Source organism: Aethalodelphis obliquidens, unplaced genomic scaffold (assembly GCF_003676395.1).
Source record: "Aethalodelphis obliquidens isolate GAN/ISIS:26980383/991018 unplaced genomic scaffold, ASM367639v1 scaffold4, whole genome shotgun sequence".
NCBI classification, from domain to species: Eukaryota; Metazoa; Chordata; class Mammalia; order Artiodactyla; family Delphinidae; genus Aethalodelphis; species Aethalodelphis obliquidens.
In genome coordinates, this window is record NW_020837948.1 from 15,925,410 (window position 1) to 15,941,521 (window position 16,112).

A 16,112-nucleotide genomic window follows, 5' to 3' on the forward strand; every position below is an offset into this window, starting at 1 on the left:
GATATTTATATGAAAATACACAAGTCAAGAATAACTAAGAATTTTGAAGACAGAAGACATACTATCAAATGTTATTGTTATTGTTATTGTTATTGTTATGTTATTGTTATTGTTATGAGTTATTGTTACAAAAGTTACAGTAATTAAGACAGTGAACTTTACTGGAAGGATAGAGAGTCCAGAAACAACTCATATATAAAAGGACAGAGGTGATGTATAACAGGTGACACTGCCAAGCAGTGGGGGAAAAAGTTGTTTTCCAGTAAATGTTGCTAAGTCAATTGGAGCTCTATATGCGGAGAAGAAGAAACTTGATCTCACCATACACAAAACCAATTGCATATGAGTTTTTGATAAATGAAGCTTCAAGAGGGTAATGTAAAGTAATGTCTTCAAAACAGGCACATAGGGACTTCCCTGGTGGCACAGTGGATAAGACCCCACACTACCAATGCAGGGAGCCTGGGTTTGATCCCTGGTCAGGAAACTAGATCCCACATGCATGCCGCAACTAAGATCCCATACAACCAAGTAAATAAATAAAAATTTAAAAACTGAGGCAGACAAAAAGATAAATTTGGACCATATTAGAATTAAATAACACCATTAAAGTAAAAGGCAAGACAAAGACTAGTGGAAAATATTTACAATTTAAATAATTGACAAAGGATTTATCCAGTATATGTAAAGAACCACACACATATCAATAAGGAAGGATGGACTGCCAAGTAGAGCAAAAGGCCAAATGGTTGAACAGGAATTTTACAGAATAAGAATGCCATTAAAAATATTAAAACACGTTTAACCTCATTAGTATTTGAAAAAATGCAAAATAAAATCATGAGATACCACTGCATAAGTTATCAGAATGGTTTAAATGAAAAAAAAGAAAAAAGAAAAAACTGACATTACCCAGTTTTGGCAAGAGTGTAGAGCACTGGAATGCTTACATGGGAGTGTAAATTAGTACTACGACTTTAAAAACAGACCATATTTACTAATATTGAAATTCTTAAACCCAATGACCCAGCACTTTGAATCGCACGTATATACACAGTAGAAATGCATACAAAAGCCCATGAATGTACGATAATGTTCACATCAGCTTTAAAATACAAAACTGGAAACTTAACGCAAATATCCCTCGGCAGTGGAATGAAAAGACTGTATATTCATCCAATAGAATGCTAAGTAGTACTGTGAATCATCAACTACACATAATACGAACGGATCTGAAAAAATGTTTAGCGAAAGAAGCCAGACATAAACTTACATTGTACAGTTCCACGTACACAAAGTTCAAAGCAGTGAAAACTTACTCATGGTGTTAGAAATTAGTCCTATCTTTGGTGAAGGATGAGTGGTCAGTGACTTGGGCGGGAGCACAGAGGGGCTTCTGGGGTTATGATAATCTCCTGTTTCTTGTCCTGGATGGTGGTTATGTGAGTAGTTCACTTTGTAAAATTTGACCAAAGTGCACCTTTATGATTTGGTAGTTTTGTTATTATTCAGTAAATGCTGCTTTTTTAAAAAAGATGATATTACCTATTGATCTAAGCTTTCCCATTTAGGGGTTCTGTCCTAAAGAAAGAAAAGCACTTCTGGTCCCTAAGGAAATATATAGAAAGATTCATGAGCTAACTATGTTAGATGACAGGATGTCTTACTGCAGCATTCCAAAATGTCTGTTATTGAGAGAGTGGTTGACTAAATCATGGAATATCCATTGTGTGGAATGTCACACATTTATATAAAAGAAATTTTATCATGTGCATAGATTTCTATGTAAGCCTGGAGAAAAGAGTGGAAAGGCATATTATTTCTTGAGGTAGGAGTGGAGTTACTAGTACAGGGACAGTTACTGAATCTTAGTACCTCTTTGTATAATTTGTATTTTGTATAATCAGTTTGTATAATTTACCATTCCTTTATATAATTGTAATTTCTTAGATAATTTTGTATCATTAACCATTTCTTAAATACTACTCTTACCATTGGTCCTGTGGCAACTCATTGTGTTGATAGCAGACTCTTTCTTGCCTCTAACTACTATTAGATCTTACGATATTTAGCTAACCTCAATCACTGATTGGGCCATGAGTGGTTATGGCTTATAACAAGAAGGCAGATCACAGAAAAGTTTGTAAAGAGAACCTGGGCTTTCTAGATAATAGAATCTGCAGTGTGTGGCTCTATCATGGGTGCTGTCAAGGAGGATTATAATCATAAGTCAAAGTCATATAAATATATTTATTCCTAACATTAGAGATCTGGCTTGTTTCTTTCAAGCGGGAGCAAGAAGGTCAAATGGCTCGTCTTAAAAAACAGCAAGAAGAGTTGGAACAGATGAGACTACGTTACTTGGCTGCTGAGGAAAAGGATACAGTAAACACCGAGAGACAAGAATTGTTGGATATAAGAAATGAACTGAACAGGTATAATAACTAAGAAATTACTTTTTTTTCATACAAAAACTAAAGTTCAAATAGGACAACTTTTTATTTAGTCATTGGTCTAGGGAAAGTACAACATCAGGTCTTTCAAGAATAAGGTACATCATATATAAAATGTAGCTGAGTTATACAATAGAAAATCTTTGCCAAAGACCATTACTCTTAACATTTTTTTGCCATGAACGTAGCCGTATTTAGCTTTTTTGTTTCCACTCATAGCATTAGTACTTTAAATTTTATTCCTGTGTGACTATTTTAGGATTATTGCTACTATTTCAAGGTAATTGATTATACTGAATTTTTAATTACATAAAGTAAAATAAATTTCGAATATTGTTATATTCTTGATGTAAGTAATACAGAATATAGCTCTTAATTATTGCCGTGTGTGTCAGCAGCTATTTTAAATGCCTTATATGCCTATCTCCACTTTTTTTAATCCTCGAAGCAACTTTTTGAGGAAGATATTATCCCCATTTCGAGATGAAGAAACCAAGGATTAAAGAGATTTAAGTACCCTTTCCAAGGTCACACAGCTAGTAGATCGGGGAGCCAGAGTTCATATCTGATTCCAGAGGTTGTATTTTTAACTACTCTGCAACAGTGGGCTTCTCTATAGTGTCATGTTCATCTTAGTTACAATTTCAAGTATTTGATATTAGAAAAGTAATCATTAGGAAGCAGTATTAGAACAAATTACTGTCTTTTTAAGGGGAGTATACAGGAAGACTTTCTAACTTAGTTTAGCAAGAGACTAGTATTTTTGTTGCAGCGAAGCATACTGTCTTAGCTCAGGCTGGCATAACAAAATACCATAGATTGGGTGACTTAAACAACAGAAATTTATTTTCTCACAGTCCTGGAGGCTAAAAGTTCAAGATCAAAGTGCCAGCATGGTTAGTTTCTGGTGAGGACTCTCTTCCTGACTTGTTAGACAGCTGCCTTACCTCTGTGTCCTCACAAGCTCTACTGTGTCTCTTCTAATAAGTGCATAAATCTCATCATGACACCCCTGCTCATGATCTCATCTAAACCTAATCATCTCCCAAAGGTTCCATCTCCAAATACCATCACATTTCGGGCTGGGGCTTTAAACATATGAATTTTGGGAGGACACAATGTGTACATAGGACATACATTTGACAGAATATCCCATGATATATCCCTATATAAATGGGGAAAATTCAGTCACTATATTAGGTGGGTTTGGAGCTGAATTACACCACTGCATTTAGAATATTAATGTATAAATATCAGTTGGAAAAGGTCAAGGTCTATAATGCATGCTACAGGGCTCAATTCACACTATTATTCTCTTTTTGTTCAGCAAATATTTATTTGGTATCTACTATGTCATAGGTTTGGAAGATGTTACAAATTAATTTTAACATGTCCTTTGCCTTGCAAAATTTTGCTATTATATATAGCAATTCGTTTTAGTTTAGCAAATACATATTAAGCACCTACTGTTTGCTGAGCACTGTTTTGGTGGTTTAAACAAAGATAGCTATTTGCCGATAAGTCATATAAAATTAAAACTTATTATTAATGTCTTAATCAATTAAGATTTAGGGAGAACTGAAACCAACAAGATTAAATACATTTAGAAACAAAAGCAGAGTTCTCTGTATAAATTATAAGAAAAATCTCTCAAGTGATGGGCAAGACATAATAAAACAGTTGATGTGAGGAAGCCTAGGAGGGTTTAAGTGACTACTACTAACAATGTGACTTGGCTGCCAAAGAGCCAGTGCAGTTAGGGACATTCATAGAAGGAGTGTTCAATACACACTGTGGTAAAACCACCTCTGGGTTGTTCTTACCAGTGTGCAACAGACTTTAAGGGAAATCAGCTACCTAGAGAGCTGCCAAAGGAATGTGACCAAAAAGTGGTTAGGAGAGTGAGGGATATTAATTTGTAGAGAAGTCTTGGGCAAAGTATTAGAAAGTTCTCTTCAGATATCTGGAGGGCTACCATGTTAAAAATAATTCAGTAGGATTTCCTCTTGAACAGAATCATAGCCAGTTATTGGAGAGTATAAAGGCGCATAGTGAATTCAATATAAGAAGGAACTTTCTAACAGCAATTCTAAAAGCAGTAGGTTCCTAGTGACACGAAGCTGGGTGAGTGGAGTCCATACATAGTGTTTGTCAGGGAAGTAAAGTTTCCTTTGATAACTTTATGGACTTCTTCAGCCACAGGGTTCTAAAATCCTGTTGTGATCATGAATGTTGATTGCATTTTAGTAAAGACTTGATAGGGATAATCTCTCAGTTGTGTAAAAATTTCATTTGTCCTTCATGCATAAACAGATGAACAGGGAAATGGTTGAACTTCCTGGTACATAGTCTGGCACTGTGTGTCATTAATCTCCCAAGAGGACCTCTTCCTCCAAGAGAGATGTTGTAAGAGTTAGAGTAGGGGAAACAGCTATTCAGAAATCTTCTCTTATTCATCCCCATGTGTTGCTCAGTTTTACTAGTGTCCCATTAATCACTTGATTTCCACCCCAGTCTCAAAGCACAGGGCCCTCACTATTTAGGGTTTTTTTCTTAGAACAGAGAGAGGTATTTGGTGTCCTTTTCGGACTGTATACCTCAGTTTCTTGTTCTTTTGTGAGGGATCTTAGGAGTCAGTTCAGGTTTCAGAGAGGTATATGAACAAACAAGACTGTACACTCCCAGTGCTCCTTGTCTGTCGGGGCAGGACACTCTCCTCCCAGGCTCTTCCTCCCTCTCCCCCTAAACGCCACGTGTAATTTGAGAAGTGGATTTGGTTCTCATTGGCTTACTTACCATGAAGACCATCTAGAAGCAGGGCCTTAGACTCAATTGCTTTTTTATCTTATTTATAAAGACAAAGGTTAGGAGTAGTTGCAAATTAAATATTTTCGTAGCCAGTTACGTAGAGTATAAAGTTATGTCTTAGTTGTAGATTCCAAATTAAATTAAAACCTACTCTGTGTCCAAACTTAGTATACTTACTAAGTGATAGTAATGCCAAGTATACTTCCCATTTTCAAGGTAAAGTGATTGATGATATTCCATTGTAAAGACCCAAATCCCAGGCTGGCACCTGCTCCCCTTTCTTCATCTCTTAGATAAGATCATCATGCATATAACTTGAAGCTATCCATACAGTCTCTTAAAATGTACATGCCCTTTGAACCAGGCATTCACATCTATAGAATATCACTTTCTATGAATACTTAGTAATATAAGCTCCATAATAACGGGAACTTTTCTTCTTGATTCAACTGCAGTATCCCCCAAACCTAGCACTGTTTAGTAAGAGTAAATATTTGTGGGATGAATTTAGAAGAAAATTTTATGTTCAAAAAACATAACAAAAGTTTAATAACAACCTAAAGATCAATAATAATGATATAGGAAGATATTCATTATAGTAATAAGTGATACATATAATGTACAGAATTGCCTATATAGTTTTCTAAAAAGTTAGCAATACTGTGTTTAAAACACATGCATTTTTAAATTGAGAATACAGAAAATTATTACTCAGATTGGTTATCTCTGGTTAATAAGATTGTGATGATTTTCTTTTCTACACATTCCCCAAATTTCTACAGTTTTCATGTATTTTATAATTAGAAAAACAAGTATTGTTTTTAAAACTGTCTTTTATAAGTGCCCTAACTCTGCCCAACCAAGTGGTTTTTGTTTTCTTCCTGAAAATATTACTAAAAAATGTATTTTACCACTAAATCGTTTTGTTTTTAAGTGGTGTTGTTAACCGAAAACCAAAAGAGTGTTTGTTGCTTGCTAGAGTGGCATGCGTTCTTGACTTCTCAGGTTAAGGCAACAAGAACAAAAACAGTACCAGGATTCCAGAGAGATTGCGAGTGGAAAAATGGATGGCCCACATGGCAGTGCATTGGAAGAAGGTTTGGATGATTATTTGACTCGCCTCATAGAAGAAAGGGATACTTTGATGAGGACGGGTGTGTATAATCATGAGGATCGAATAATAAGTGAACTTGACCGACAGATCGGAGAGATTTTGGCAAAAAACAATGCCAGTAATTAATAACATTTGGAAAATCTTCACAGAGACTCCAGGTCTAAATTTTAATTTAATAGTAAAGCCCTCAAAAGAAGGGAAAATGGATGTTTTACAATGCAATTTTCAGTTTTTTATAAGCAAAATTTTGTATGTTATTGTATAGTATTTATTCGATTTTATTTACTTTATGCTACCTCTCCCACTCTGGTTTATTTGTAATTGCGTTTTATATTCTCATTTTTAATGACTTTTCAGTGTTTCTCATAATTTATAATTTCATGGCTAACTTTCAAAACAGCTTTTCACTAAATTTGTTCTCAGAGAAATGACTGTAGTAATTTCCAGTTACATAATTTTTTATGTTGAGCCAAAAGAGTACATGTTGCACTTTAAAAACGCTGTCCTGTTCATTTGAATAGAGGTATCTTAAAAGTTGAGACCACTTGTAAATGCAACTAGTTTTATTTAATTCATTTTAGATGAGCTGTCTTTTTTAACTTGTAACATTTGCAGGTGACACGTTCGAAAACAGAAAGCAGGATCAGTGCAGAGAAGCCATTTGTGATCTATTGAGTGACAAATTAGTCATTTATTTAAATAAAGTTAATACAGATTAAACTTGTTTCAACAGCTATTGAATTTTCAATTTTTTAGTATACTCTTAACTTTTAAGAATATGAAGTAATAGCTTAGTAAGTTTTCTCTGTCAGTCTCCTGCTCAAGATTGCATTGCTTTCTTTTGTTAAAAATAGAGAATTCATTTTGCAGTAATAGTAATACTAGTTGTTAATGTAAACCCTCTGTAATAAAACATGGAAACAGATGCATAAGCGCTTTAGCTAAGAAAGTAGAGTGAAGACCTACTATTTTTGACTCCCCCTGAATTTAATCAGTCTTTTACAAAAGAACATGAGATTAAGCCATTGGATTTATGTAGTGCCATGTCAGTATAAATTTTTAAGAATTCCTTTACATTGTATTCTTCAGAGCCAACATTTGCCCTCAAAGCAACACTTCCCACTTCCTTTTACAGGGTACTAAAAAGGTTTGATTAGCAAATTCACAGATTAGGTGAGCTTTGAAATATATGTAGTTTAAAATTTCTTACTTCCAAATATAATAAATTTTAAGTATATATTTAAGAAATATTTACTGATAACTTCCACAAAAACAGAATAGGCTATTTGGTGACACTAAATTTTCTGTTGTTTTCAAGGTGGTGTATTTCTTGTTTGGGAAATTAAAGTCCCTACGTGCTTTATATGTTTTTTTCCTCCCCCCTTGTTAACAAGTATTAATCTGAAAACAACCCAAGAGTAAATAGAGAAATTACTGAGAGAATAATGAATATGTGAATTATAGCAAGAATGTGAAGTATTAATTATGGCTATATATTTTCTCTCATTGATTTTTGTGCCACATGAATGGAACAGAAGTATTCTTTTTATTTGGGAAGGTCTTGGGGAAATATTGTGACTGTGCCTTCAATTGCACTGTGTGCTGCATGTGACTGTTTTCAAACACTAGAGGGGGCCTTAGATTTAAAGAAACAAAAAAGGACGTTTCTAAAATGGATGTGCGGTTTGCCTTCTCTAATCTTTTGGCTATGTATTTCATCAAATAAAAATGACACTTGTATGCATCTTTGAGTTTCTGAGCAGTCTGTTACTTTTTTGTTAAATGGATTGGGCAAGTGCTTGGCACTTCCTGTATCAAGTTACTTTGTATTTTTGGTTTTTAAGTGCTTACATTGCAGATAGATACTTTTATATGTTCTAAAATTGATTGGGAGAGTCTGAAATTTTAACACCTTTTTGTGGTCCTGTAGCAACAGACATTTCATTTGTAAGTGGCATTTACCGTATTTATACTGATTGCTCTTACTAAATTATCATCGGTGCCTGGGAGTTGAGTTATGACCATGGTAGAGAGATGAGTGAATGACCAAGTGAGTAGGTGAGTGAATAAGAAGTTTCCTCAGTACTATATGTAACAGCAGACCTTTCATCAGGTATTTTCATGTGAAACAAAGTTTACCTTTAAAATGTTTGTGATTCCTTTTCACGGAGAAAGCCTAGTTCCACGTGTAAGGCTAGCACACGCTGCGCGGAAGGTGTATTACTACGTCTTCCCGGTATGTGTGGTGCCGTGTCTGTATAAATTGCAAGAGTTCCTTTACAGGTATATCCCAGTGATTTCTATATAGACTTGGGATCCTGTTGCTTCCAGCAGGTGTGGAAGTTTTGAGTATGATTTAAGGATGTGTTAAGGCACTGCATGAACAATTTAAGATTACAACAGGCAAGTCTGATCAGATGACTTTCTCATCCACTTACTGCTCTGTCCAGATACGTCCCAGCCCGAATCTGAGTCCTCAGATTGCCCCAGTACATATTGCTTGTCCTCAGCCACCTCAGAATGGACTGACTGACCTGGTTCTTACAGTCTATAAAAAGGGTCCCCTGGTAGCTATGGGTGGACTTTGAAAATTTGGCCTCTCACTACCATTGTGTCTGGCTTGACTGAATACCTGACTTGACTTTTTTATTGATATAATTCACATACCATAGGATTCACCATTTTAAAGTATGCACTTCCGTGAATTTTAGTATATTCACACGGTTGTGCAGCCATCATTGCTATCTAATACTGAAACGTTTTCACCATCCCCTAAAGAAGCACCACGCTCATTAGCAATCATTCCCCCTTTACACTCATTAGCAATCATTCCCCCTTTACCCCTCTCCCCAGCCCTTGACAGCCACTTAGCTACTTTCTGTCTCTGTGGATTTGCCTATTCTGGACATTTCATATAAATGAAATTCCAAATTTGATCCTAAAACTGGAAACCTTAAGTATTTTTGTATGCCCAGCTTCTATGGTATATAGCATTTTATCAGATGTTAAATTAAATGAAACAGATGCAGAAGGCCCAAATAAGGGTATAACATTTATCAATCAGTTAGTATAGCTCAGCTGCTCTTATCCATTACCTAGTAAAGCAGTGACCTAAAATAGAGAACGGTAGATAATGTTCTGCCATAACACCTCTGAGCAGTCCTCTTATGCTGGAAATGGATTATTGATACCGGGCATGTGTCGTGCCACTGGTATCCTATCAAAATTGCACACTTTCCCAGGTGATTTCTAGAGTGGGGATAAGGAGAAGCATGGTTAACTAGAATAGAAGGTCCATGAGGACAGAGATTAGGTCTGTCTTACTTTCTGCCATTTGCCAGGACTAAAATAGTGGCTTCCCCAGGTAGGTACTCAATAGTTGCTGCATTCATGAAGAAAAAATAGTGTATGGTCTGCCAGTCAAAATAGACATAAAAATTAATGACTGAGGTACTGGGAGAATGCGCTTTCCTGGCCTCACTGACCCAGCTCTGTTGAAACTGAGGGATTTGTTTGTTGGATTGTTTGGCTTTTATTTATTTATTTTTGTTTTTGCGGTATACGGGCCTCTCACTGTTGCGGCCTCTCCTGTTGCGGAGCACAGGCTCCGGACGCACAGGCTCAGTGGCCATGGCTCACGGGCCCAGCCGCTCCGCGGCATGTGGGATCTTCCCGGACCGGGGCACGAACCCACGTCCCCTGCATCGGCAGGTGGACTCTCAACCACTGCGCCACCAGGGAAGCCCTGTTTGGCTTTTTAAAAGTATGCTTCAATTGCATTGCGACAGAAGGTACAATAGAGGTTACCTGGGAGAGGGGGTGCAGGAATTGGGGAGTTACTGCTGAATAGATACAGAGTTTCTGTTGAGGATGATGATAGTGGAAATGGTTGCATTGTGAATATATGTAATGCCACTGAATTGTATGCTTAAAATTGTTAAAATTTTGTGTTATATACATTTTACTACAATTTAAAAAAAAAGTTTGCTTCAGATCTGCCTACCCAGTGTTTAAATACTAAAAGGGTTTTTGCCCATGAGCCTCCTGGCAAGCCATTTTTAAAGATACTATCTTTTCATTCCTTGATTGTAGGAGTGGATCAGATACTTCATTATACGTTTGTAGTGCCTTTGTTGGCAAATTCTGAAATTAGTGAAAATTAATGGCTACTTTTTCATCCCAACCTCTAAAGGTAAAATTGGAGCATCCTTGAAACTTGGAATTGTAATGCCTTCATGTATTATAAAATTAAGGTCTTATTATCCTTTTAAAAAAGAATAATGACAAAATCAACACAAAACAGTACTGGTTATTTAATTTAGCAGGTAGTCCAGAACACGGACATAAATTTGAGTGAGAATTTTTCACAGTGGATTACTAGTTCCCTAAATTAGGCTTAATATCTTTTCGATTGAGGTAGTCTGTTAGTTTGGTAGTCTGGTAGTTTGTTGCTACTGTGAGGTAGTCTTATTGTTGGTTGGTGGTCTTATTAATTGATGAAATGGTTTGTGTGGGAGTGCTGAATAAAGTCTGGGTGGATAATTTTTAACATGATATGACTTGAAAATTCAAATCCGTCTTTGATATTTCTGTTTTGGCAACTGGGACAAAGGCCTCAGAACCCAGACTTTCCAGCATGCACTTCTTCTGCCACCTGCCTTAGAACACAATCTATGTATCTTCCTATCCGATGGGCCCTCGGCTTCTGTGACTTGGCAGACAAAGACATAACTCCTCCATCTTGGTGTAAATGTGGAAGTACAGACGGAAATGTTTAAGCACCTAAATTTTTCACTGAAACCAAAAGCACTAGAGTGCTCACTGATTTTGTTATATAACCTCTATTTGGCATCAAATTAGAACCCACTATTGTTAGGAATGTAACAGTAGAAGGGCTGCTATATACTTAAATCTCATTTTATTTGCTTCTCTGGGGGTTGTCTTCATGTTTTCTTTAGAAATGTTTTTACAGATGTAGGCTCTTCAGATATAAAGTTGCTGAAATAGAGACTCAGAAGTTTAGCTTTCAAATTGAAGGGGGGTAGAAATCTGTTTAGAAAGATTAATTTATAGATAAATAATTTACTGACTCTGATACGTTAATGTACAATAATCCCTAGAGGCTTTTAAAGATGTAGTCATTATATTCTTAGGGTTTCTAAGAATGTTAAACCTGTCATTCATAATAGGAGAGAACTAAAATAGGGTCCATTTATAATTTCTTCTTGGAAACATTTCATCCACAAATTCACAGACAAATATTTTTTCTTTTCCAAATAGCTTATCTAATAGTTGGACAGCACAACCCTTTTCTTGATTAACATGTTAACTAGTCAAAAGCATGCAGATTCATTGGATGAGTGCTGAATTTTCCTCAATATTTTAGATTAGAACTTGGCCAGGGCAAATGAAATATTATTGCAAAATCCTACTTTGATATTATTGTAAATTTTAGTGAATGCCAACCCAATAGTGACAGAGTCTATGCCTAGTAGATTTGCTCATTTTTTAAGCAAATTCTCATATTAATGCATAGATGGAGCAAGGTGAAAAGCATTAAAGAACTCATTTCATTTCTATGACTTCTTTCTGTAATCTGAAAAATTGAGAAAGATTTGGTTACTAAAATTTCCATCTGTTTTCTTGAGAGAAATTCTGAATTTCAAGCAAGGCTGTTATTGCATTACTTGAATTCAGTTCAGATTGTGTGCCAAGATGCCCTGAAAATGGGATGTCAAATCAAGAACTTGAGATATTAATATTCAGCACATATCTTGAGTCATCCTGTTTAGATTGGATGAGATAGTATAGCAGACTGGTGTAGTGCCCAGTTGTTGCCTCAAGGAAGGAACTTTCAATTCCTGATTTAGCTTCATTGTTGGCAGATGAGATTAATGGTATTCTCTTGAAGGTTTCTGGCAGAAGTTTATTTAGGTAACCAACTGAAATTTGTAAAATTTGCACAAAGAGAATAAAGGTACCAAATAGGAAAGTTTAATAAATAGTCTTCAGAAGTGATTTAGCCCACAGACTTTTTTTTCACCAATAAAAACTGTAATAGCCAGCCCACATTTGGCCTACCACCTCTCTCCCTGTTATCAATCCACACTTCTTTCTCTCTTATCTCCCTATGAATGTGTAAGTGTTTACTGGGAACAAATGACACCCAAAATTTGTCTGTAAAAGATTCTTTATAAACCCCCCAAAAACGAAAAGGAAGAAAGAAAGAAAAACGGGGGAAAGAAAGAGTGGAAAGAAGAGCTCACACCTCAATTTTCCTGTGGTATACCTTTTCTTTTTCTTCTTAAGGTCTATAAAATTGTCAGGTGGGTTCACTGGTTCGATTACTCTTTACCCCTTATATTATCACTTGAACCTCAGTGTCACTGTCCAGATCTATCTGAATATGTCTATGAATCTAGCAGTATACGTACACATGAGAAGTAATTGTCAATCTAGTATATTCTGGCATGAATCTAAGCTTAAAATTTGGAGCACATGTGCAGTATTCATTTCAATGCTTCCTTCAGTGTGTGTGTACATACTTAGCAATTGCTAGTGGCATGCTGTTCTACCAAGTGAAAGAGAATAATCTGCCTGTTCCACAGAGATCAAATTATAGATTTATATACATTTATTATATATAATATATATATATACACATACACACTATATGTAAGTGCTTTATGTAGTATACAGTTCTACATACAGTTGATTATTGAACAATGCATGTGTTAGCAGTGCCAACCCTGGCAGTCAAAAATCCACCTGTAACTTTAGGACGACCCTCCTACCTGCGGTTCTGCATCTGAAGATCCAACCACAGATCACATAGTTCTATAATATATATTTGTATAAGTGGACCCATACAGTTCAAACCCATGTTGTTCAAGGGTCAACTGTAGTTATATATAAAGTATTACTATTGTTCTTCCTAGTATGTAATCTTGGGAAGAGATTATACCCTTCATGGTTATCAGGAAAAACTACAGGTGACAGTGTACCTCCAATCCCTTCATGTAATCAACAGCAAAGAATGACCAAAATAGCATTTCTGCATTTTCCTTCTCCTCATCCTTTATCTACACTCACTGTTCTGTTTCTGATAGATTCTGTTACTATAAAGTAGAGTAAGCAACAAAGTTTCCAATCACAGCTTTATTAGTAGAAGCTTTGCTCATGCATGTTATTTTATATCAAGACTTTTTCTCAGATTTTGTAAGAGTATTTGGATACTAAATTTGATATTAAAAGTAGCATCAAACTTGTTTGAACCAGCGGAACAATTTATGTCATAAGCTACATCAGAGTAGTTGCTAGTCACACTAAAACTTCAGAGGTAGGTAAAGGGGGAGAATGAGAAAAACAACAACAAACCAGTATGTTTATAAGCCTGTGCTCCCAAAGCTTAGCTAGCAAAGCGGGGTGTGTATGTAGGCAAACTCAGCTGGAATCTAAGATGGCCTTAAAATCCATAGCGTCCAAAGCATTTCCATAGAATGTGTCATAGCCAATTCTGGGTACGAGTGACAATAGCAGTCAAGTGAGAAAAAGCATTTGTCAAAATCCAACATCCATTCCTGATAACACTCCCAGCAAACTAAGAATATAAGGGAACTTCTTCACTCTGATAAAGGACATCTACAGGACCCTATAGCTAACATACTTAATAGTAAAAGAGTGAGTGCTTTCCCAAAAGATCAAGAACAAAACAGTATCTGCTCTCATTATCTCTGTTCAAGACTGTATGAAAGGTTCATAGCCAGTGAAATAAGGCAGAAGAGAACCAGATAATGGAGTAGGAGATACCAGCCTTCATTCCTCAAGAAAATATAACAAGTCTGCAGCTATTCATGAATGAAAACAGCCCTGGGAGGACTCAAGAGTCCAATTAAGAGCCTATAGCAACACAGTAGAACCAAACGAGAATAACTGCACGACAAAGATCTCCGAGGAGATCAGCATAGCTGAGGTATCCAGAGACAGCTAGGAACCAAAAAATAAAAAAGGTGAAGGCTATCGGTGTCAGCCACATGGCAAAGGCCACCACATTCCCCATGGCATGCTCTGTGGAGAATCCCAACAGACTTTGCCACTGAGGAGCTCAACAGCCCCCATGACAGTATGGACTACTCCATTGTGTTTGTGCATATGAATCCCAATGGCCTGCTCCACAGAGAATACAAGCAGATTTCACTACTGAGGTAAGCAACAACCATTGCCATCATGGACCCCTCAGAGTGGAGATACTACAACCCCCCAAGAAAGAGTCTGGTGTCCTGGGACCAAGGATGCCACCCCTCCCACCAAGCCCCATACTTACCCCAGACCCCAGAGCCACAGCTGTTCTGCATGTCCCAAAACTTCAGACCCTGACTGTGCATGTGCTCTTTGTGTGCCTGTTCTGTGTGTACCCACATCTTGGGCACTGGAGTCAACACCACTGAGGGCTAGGCAGTGCCCCAGATTCTGGAGTTACTGTCTCTACAAATGCACCCGCTCTCCAGCTCCCAGCTCCTTGGCTGCTCAGCTTGCACCAACATCTCAGATACCAGAGCAACCACCACTGTGGGCAGCCAGCGGCTCCAGTGCCCTGGAGCCGCTGTTGCTCTGTGGACATCCACTCCAGAGCCCAACTTCATAGCTGTTCCATGGTGCCTATGCATCAGACACCAGTGCCAACTCTACCACGACGGCTCTCATGAGCTGCACATGGATCCAAAAGGGATACCCTTTGCCATGACAACCCCAGCAGGAGAAGAAAGATCAGGAGTTCCCTAGAAGACTTTACCGCCAAAGACCCCATCAGACCCCACCACTGCTTCAGACAGTCACGGTCCTGGCCAATGAAGACCCCAGCAATCTTTGTGAACAGTGACCTCAGCTGATGGAGCTGCAGGGAGCAGCAGCACCAGGACTTACCTGGAGCCAGAACTACCAAACCCCACTCAGCCACTGCCCTTGTACCACATGCTGATGATCTTTTCCCACCAAAACCTGTCCATAAATTCTGGAAGAGGTTACTGTTCCATCAAATGCAGAGACATCAACACAAGCCTACAATAAAGGTGAAAAATCAAGGAAGCATGACACAACCAAAGAAACACAATAATTTTCCAGTAATCAACTCCAAAGAAATAAACACTATGAATTGACAGAGAATTCAAGATAATTGGTTTAAGGAAGACTAGTGAGCTATAAGAGAATACAAATAGACAAATTAGGAAAACAATACATAAACCAAATGAGAAGCTCAACAGAGAGAGAGAGAAATCATAAAAACAAAACAAAACAAAATCCAAAAAAAAAAACATATTCTGGAGCTGAAGATTATAATGGAATGAAAAAAAACGCAAGAAGAACATCAACAGCAGGCTTTAATGATACAGAAGAAAGAATCTGTGAACTTGAGAACAGGTCATTTGTTATTATCCAGTCAGAGGAGAATAAAGAAAAAAAAAAAGAAAAACAGTGAAGAAATCCTATGTGAATTATGGGATACCATTAAGTGAAACAATTTATGTACTATGAGAGTACCAAAAGAGAGAAAGGGGGGAGAAAGCTTATGTAAAGAAATAATGACTAGAGAGATCAAGATGGTGGAGTAGGAGGACGCTAAGCTTGTCTCCCCTCCATGAACACATCAAAAAAAAACATATATATATATATACATGTGGAGCAATTCTCACTGAAAACAAACTGTAGACTGGCAGAAAGACTATAAAGGTGATAAAGAA

The 16,112-nt window shown here is 36.9% G+C and overlaps 1 protein-coding gene across 6 annotated transcripts in view; it reads left to right on the forward strand.

Moving 5' to 3' along the window:
• The window catches only part of CEP120 (centrosomal protein 120), a 78,788-nt gene extending 70,667 nt beyond the window's left edge, over positions 1-8,121 (forward strand). For 5 of the 6 annotated variants that reach the window (XM_027099183.1, XM_027099179.1, XM_027099201.1 and 2 more), the window contains 2 exons: positions 2,290-2,435; positions 6,267-8,120. In XM_027099183.1, the coding sequence (XP_026954984.1) occupies positions 2,290-2,435; positions 6,267-6,501 (381 nt within the window). In that variant the 3' untranslated portion in view covers positions 6,502-8,120. Of the gene's footprint in view, positions 1-2,289; positions 2,436-6,266 lie in introns of all 6 variants that reach the window. The other variant, XM_027099195.1, reaches the window with a different exon arrangement.
• Positions 8,122-16,112: the final 7,991 nt, after the last annotated feature.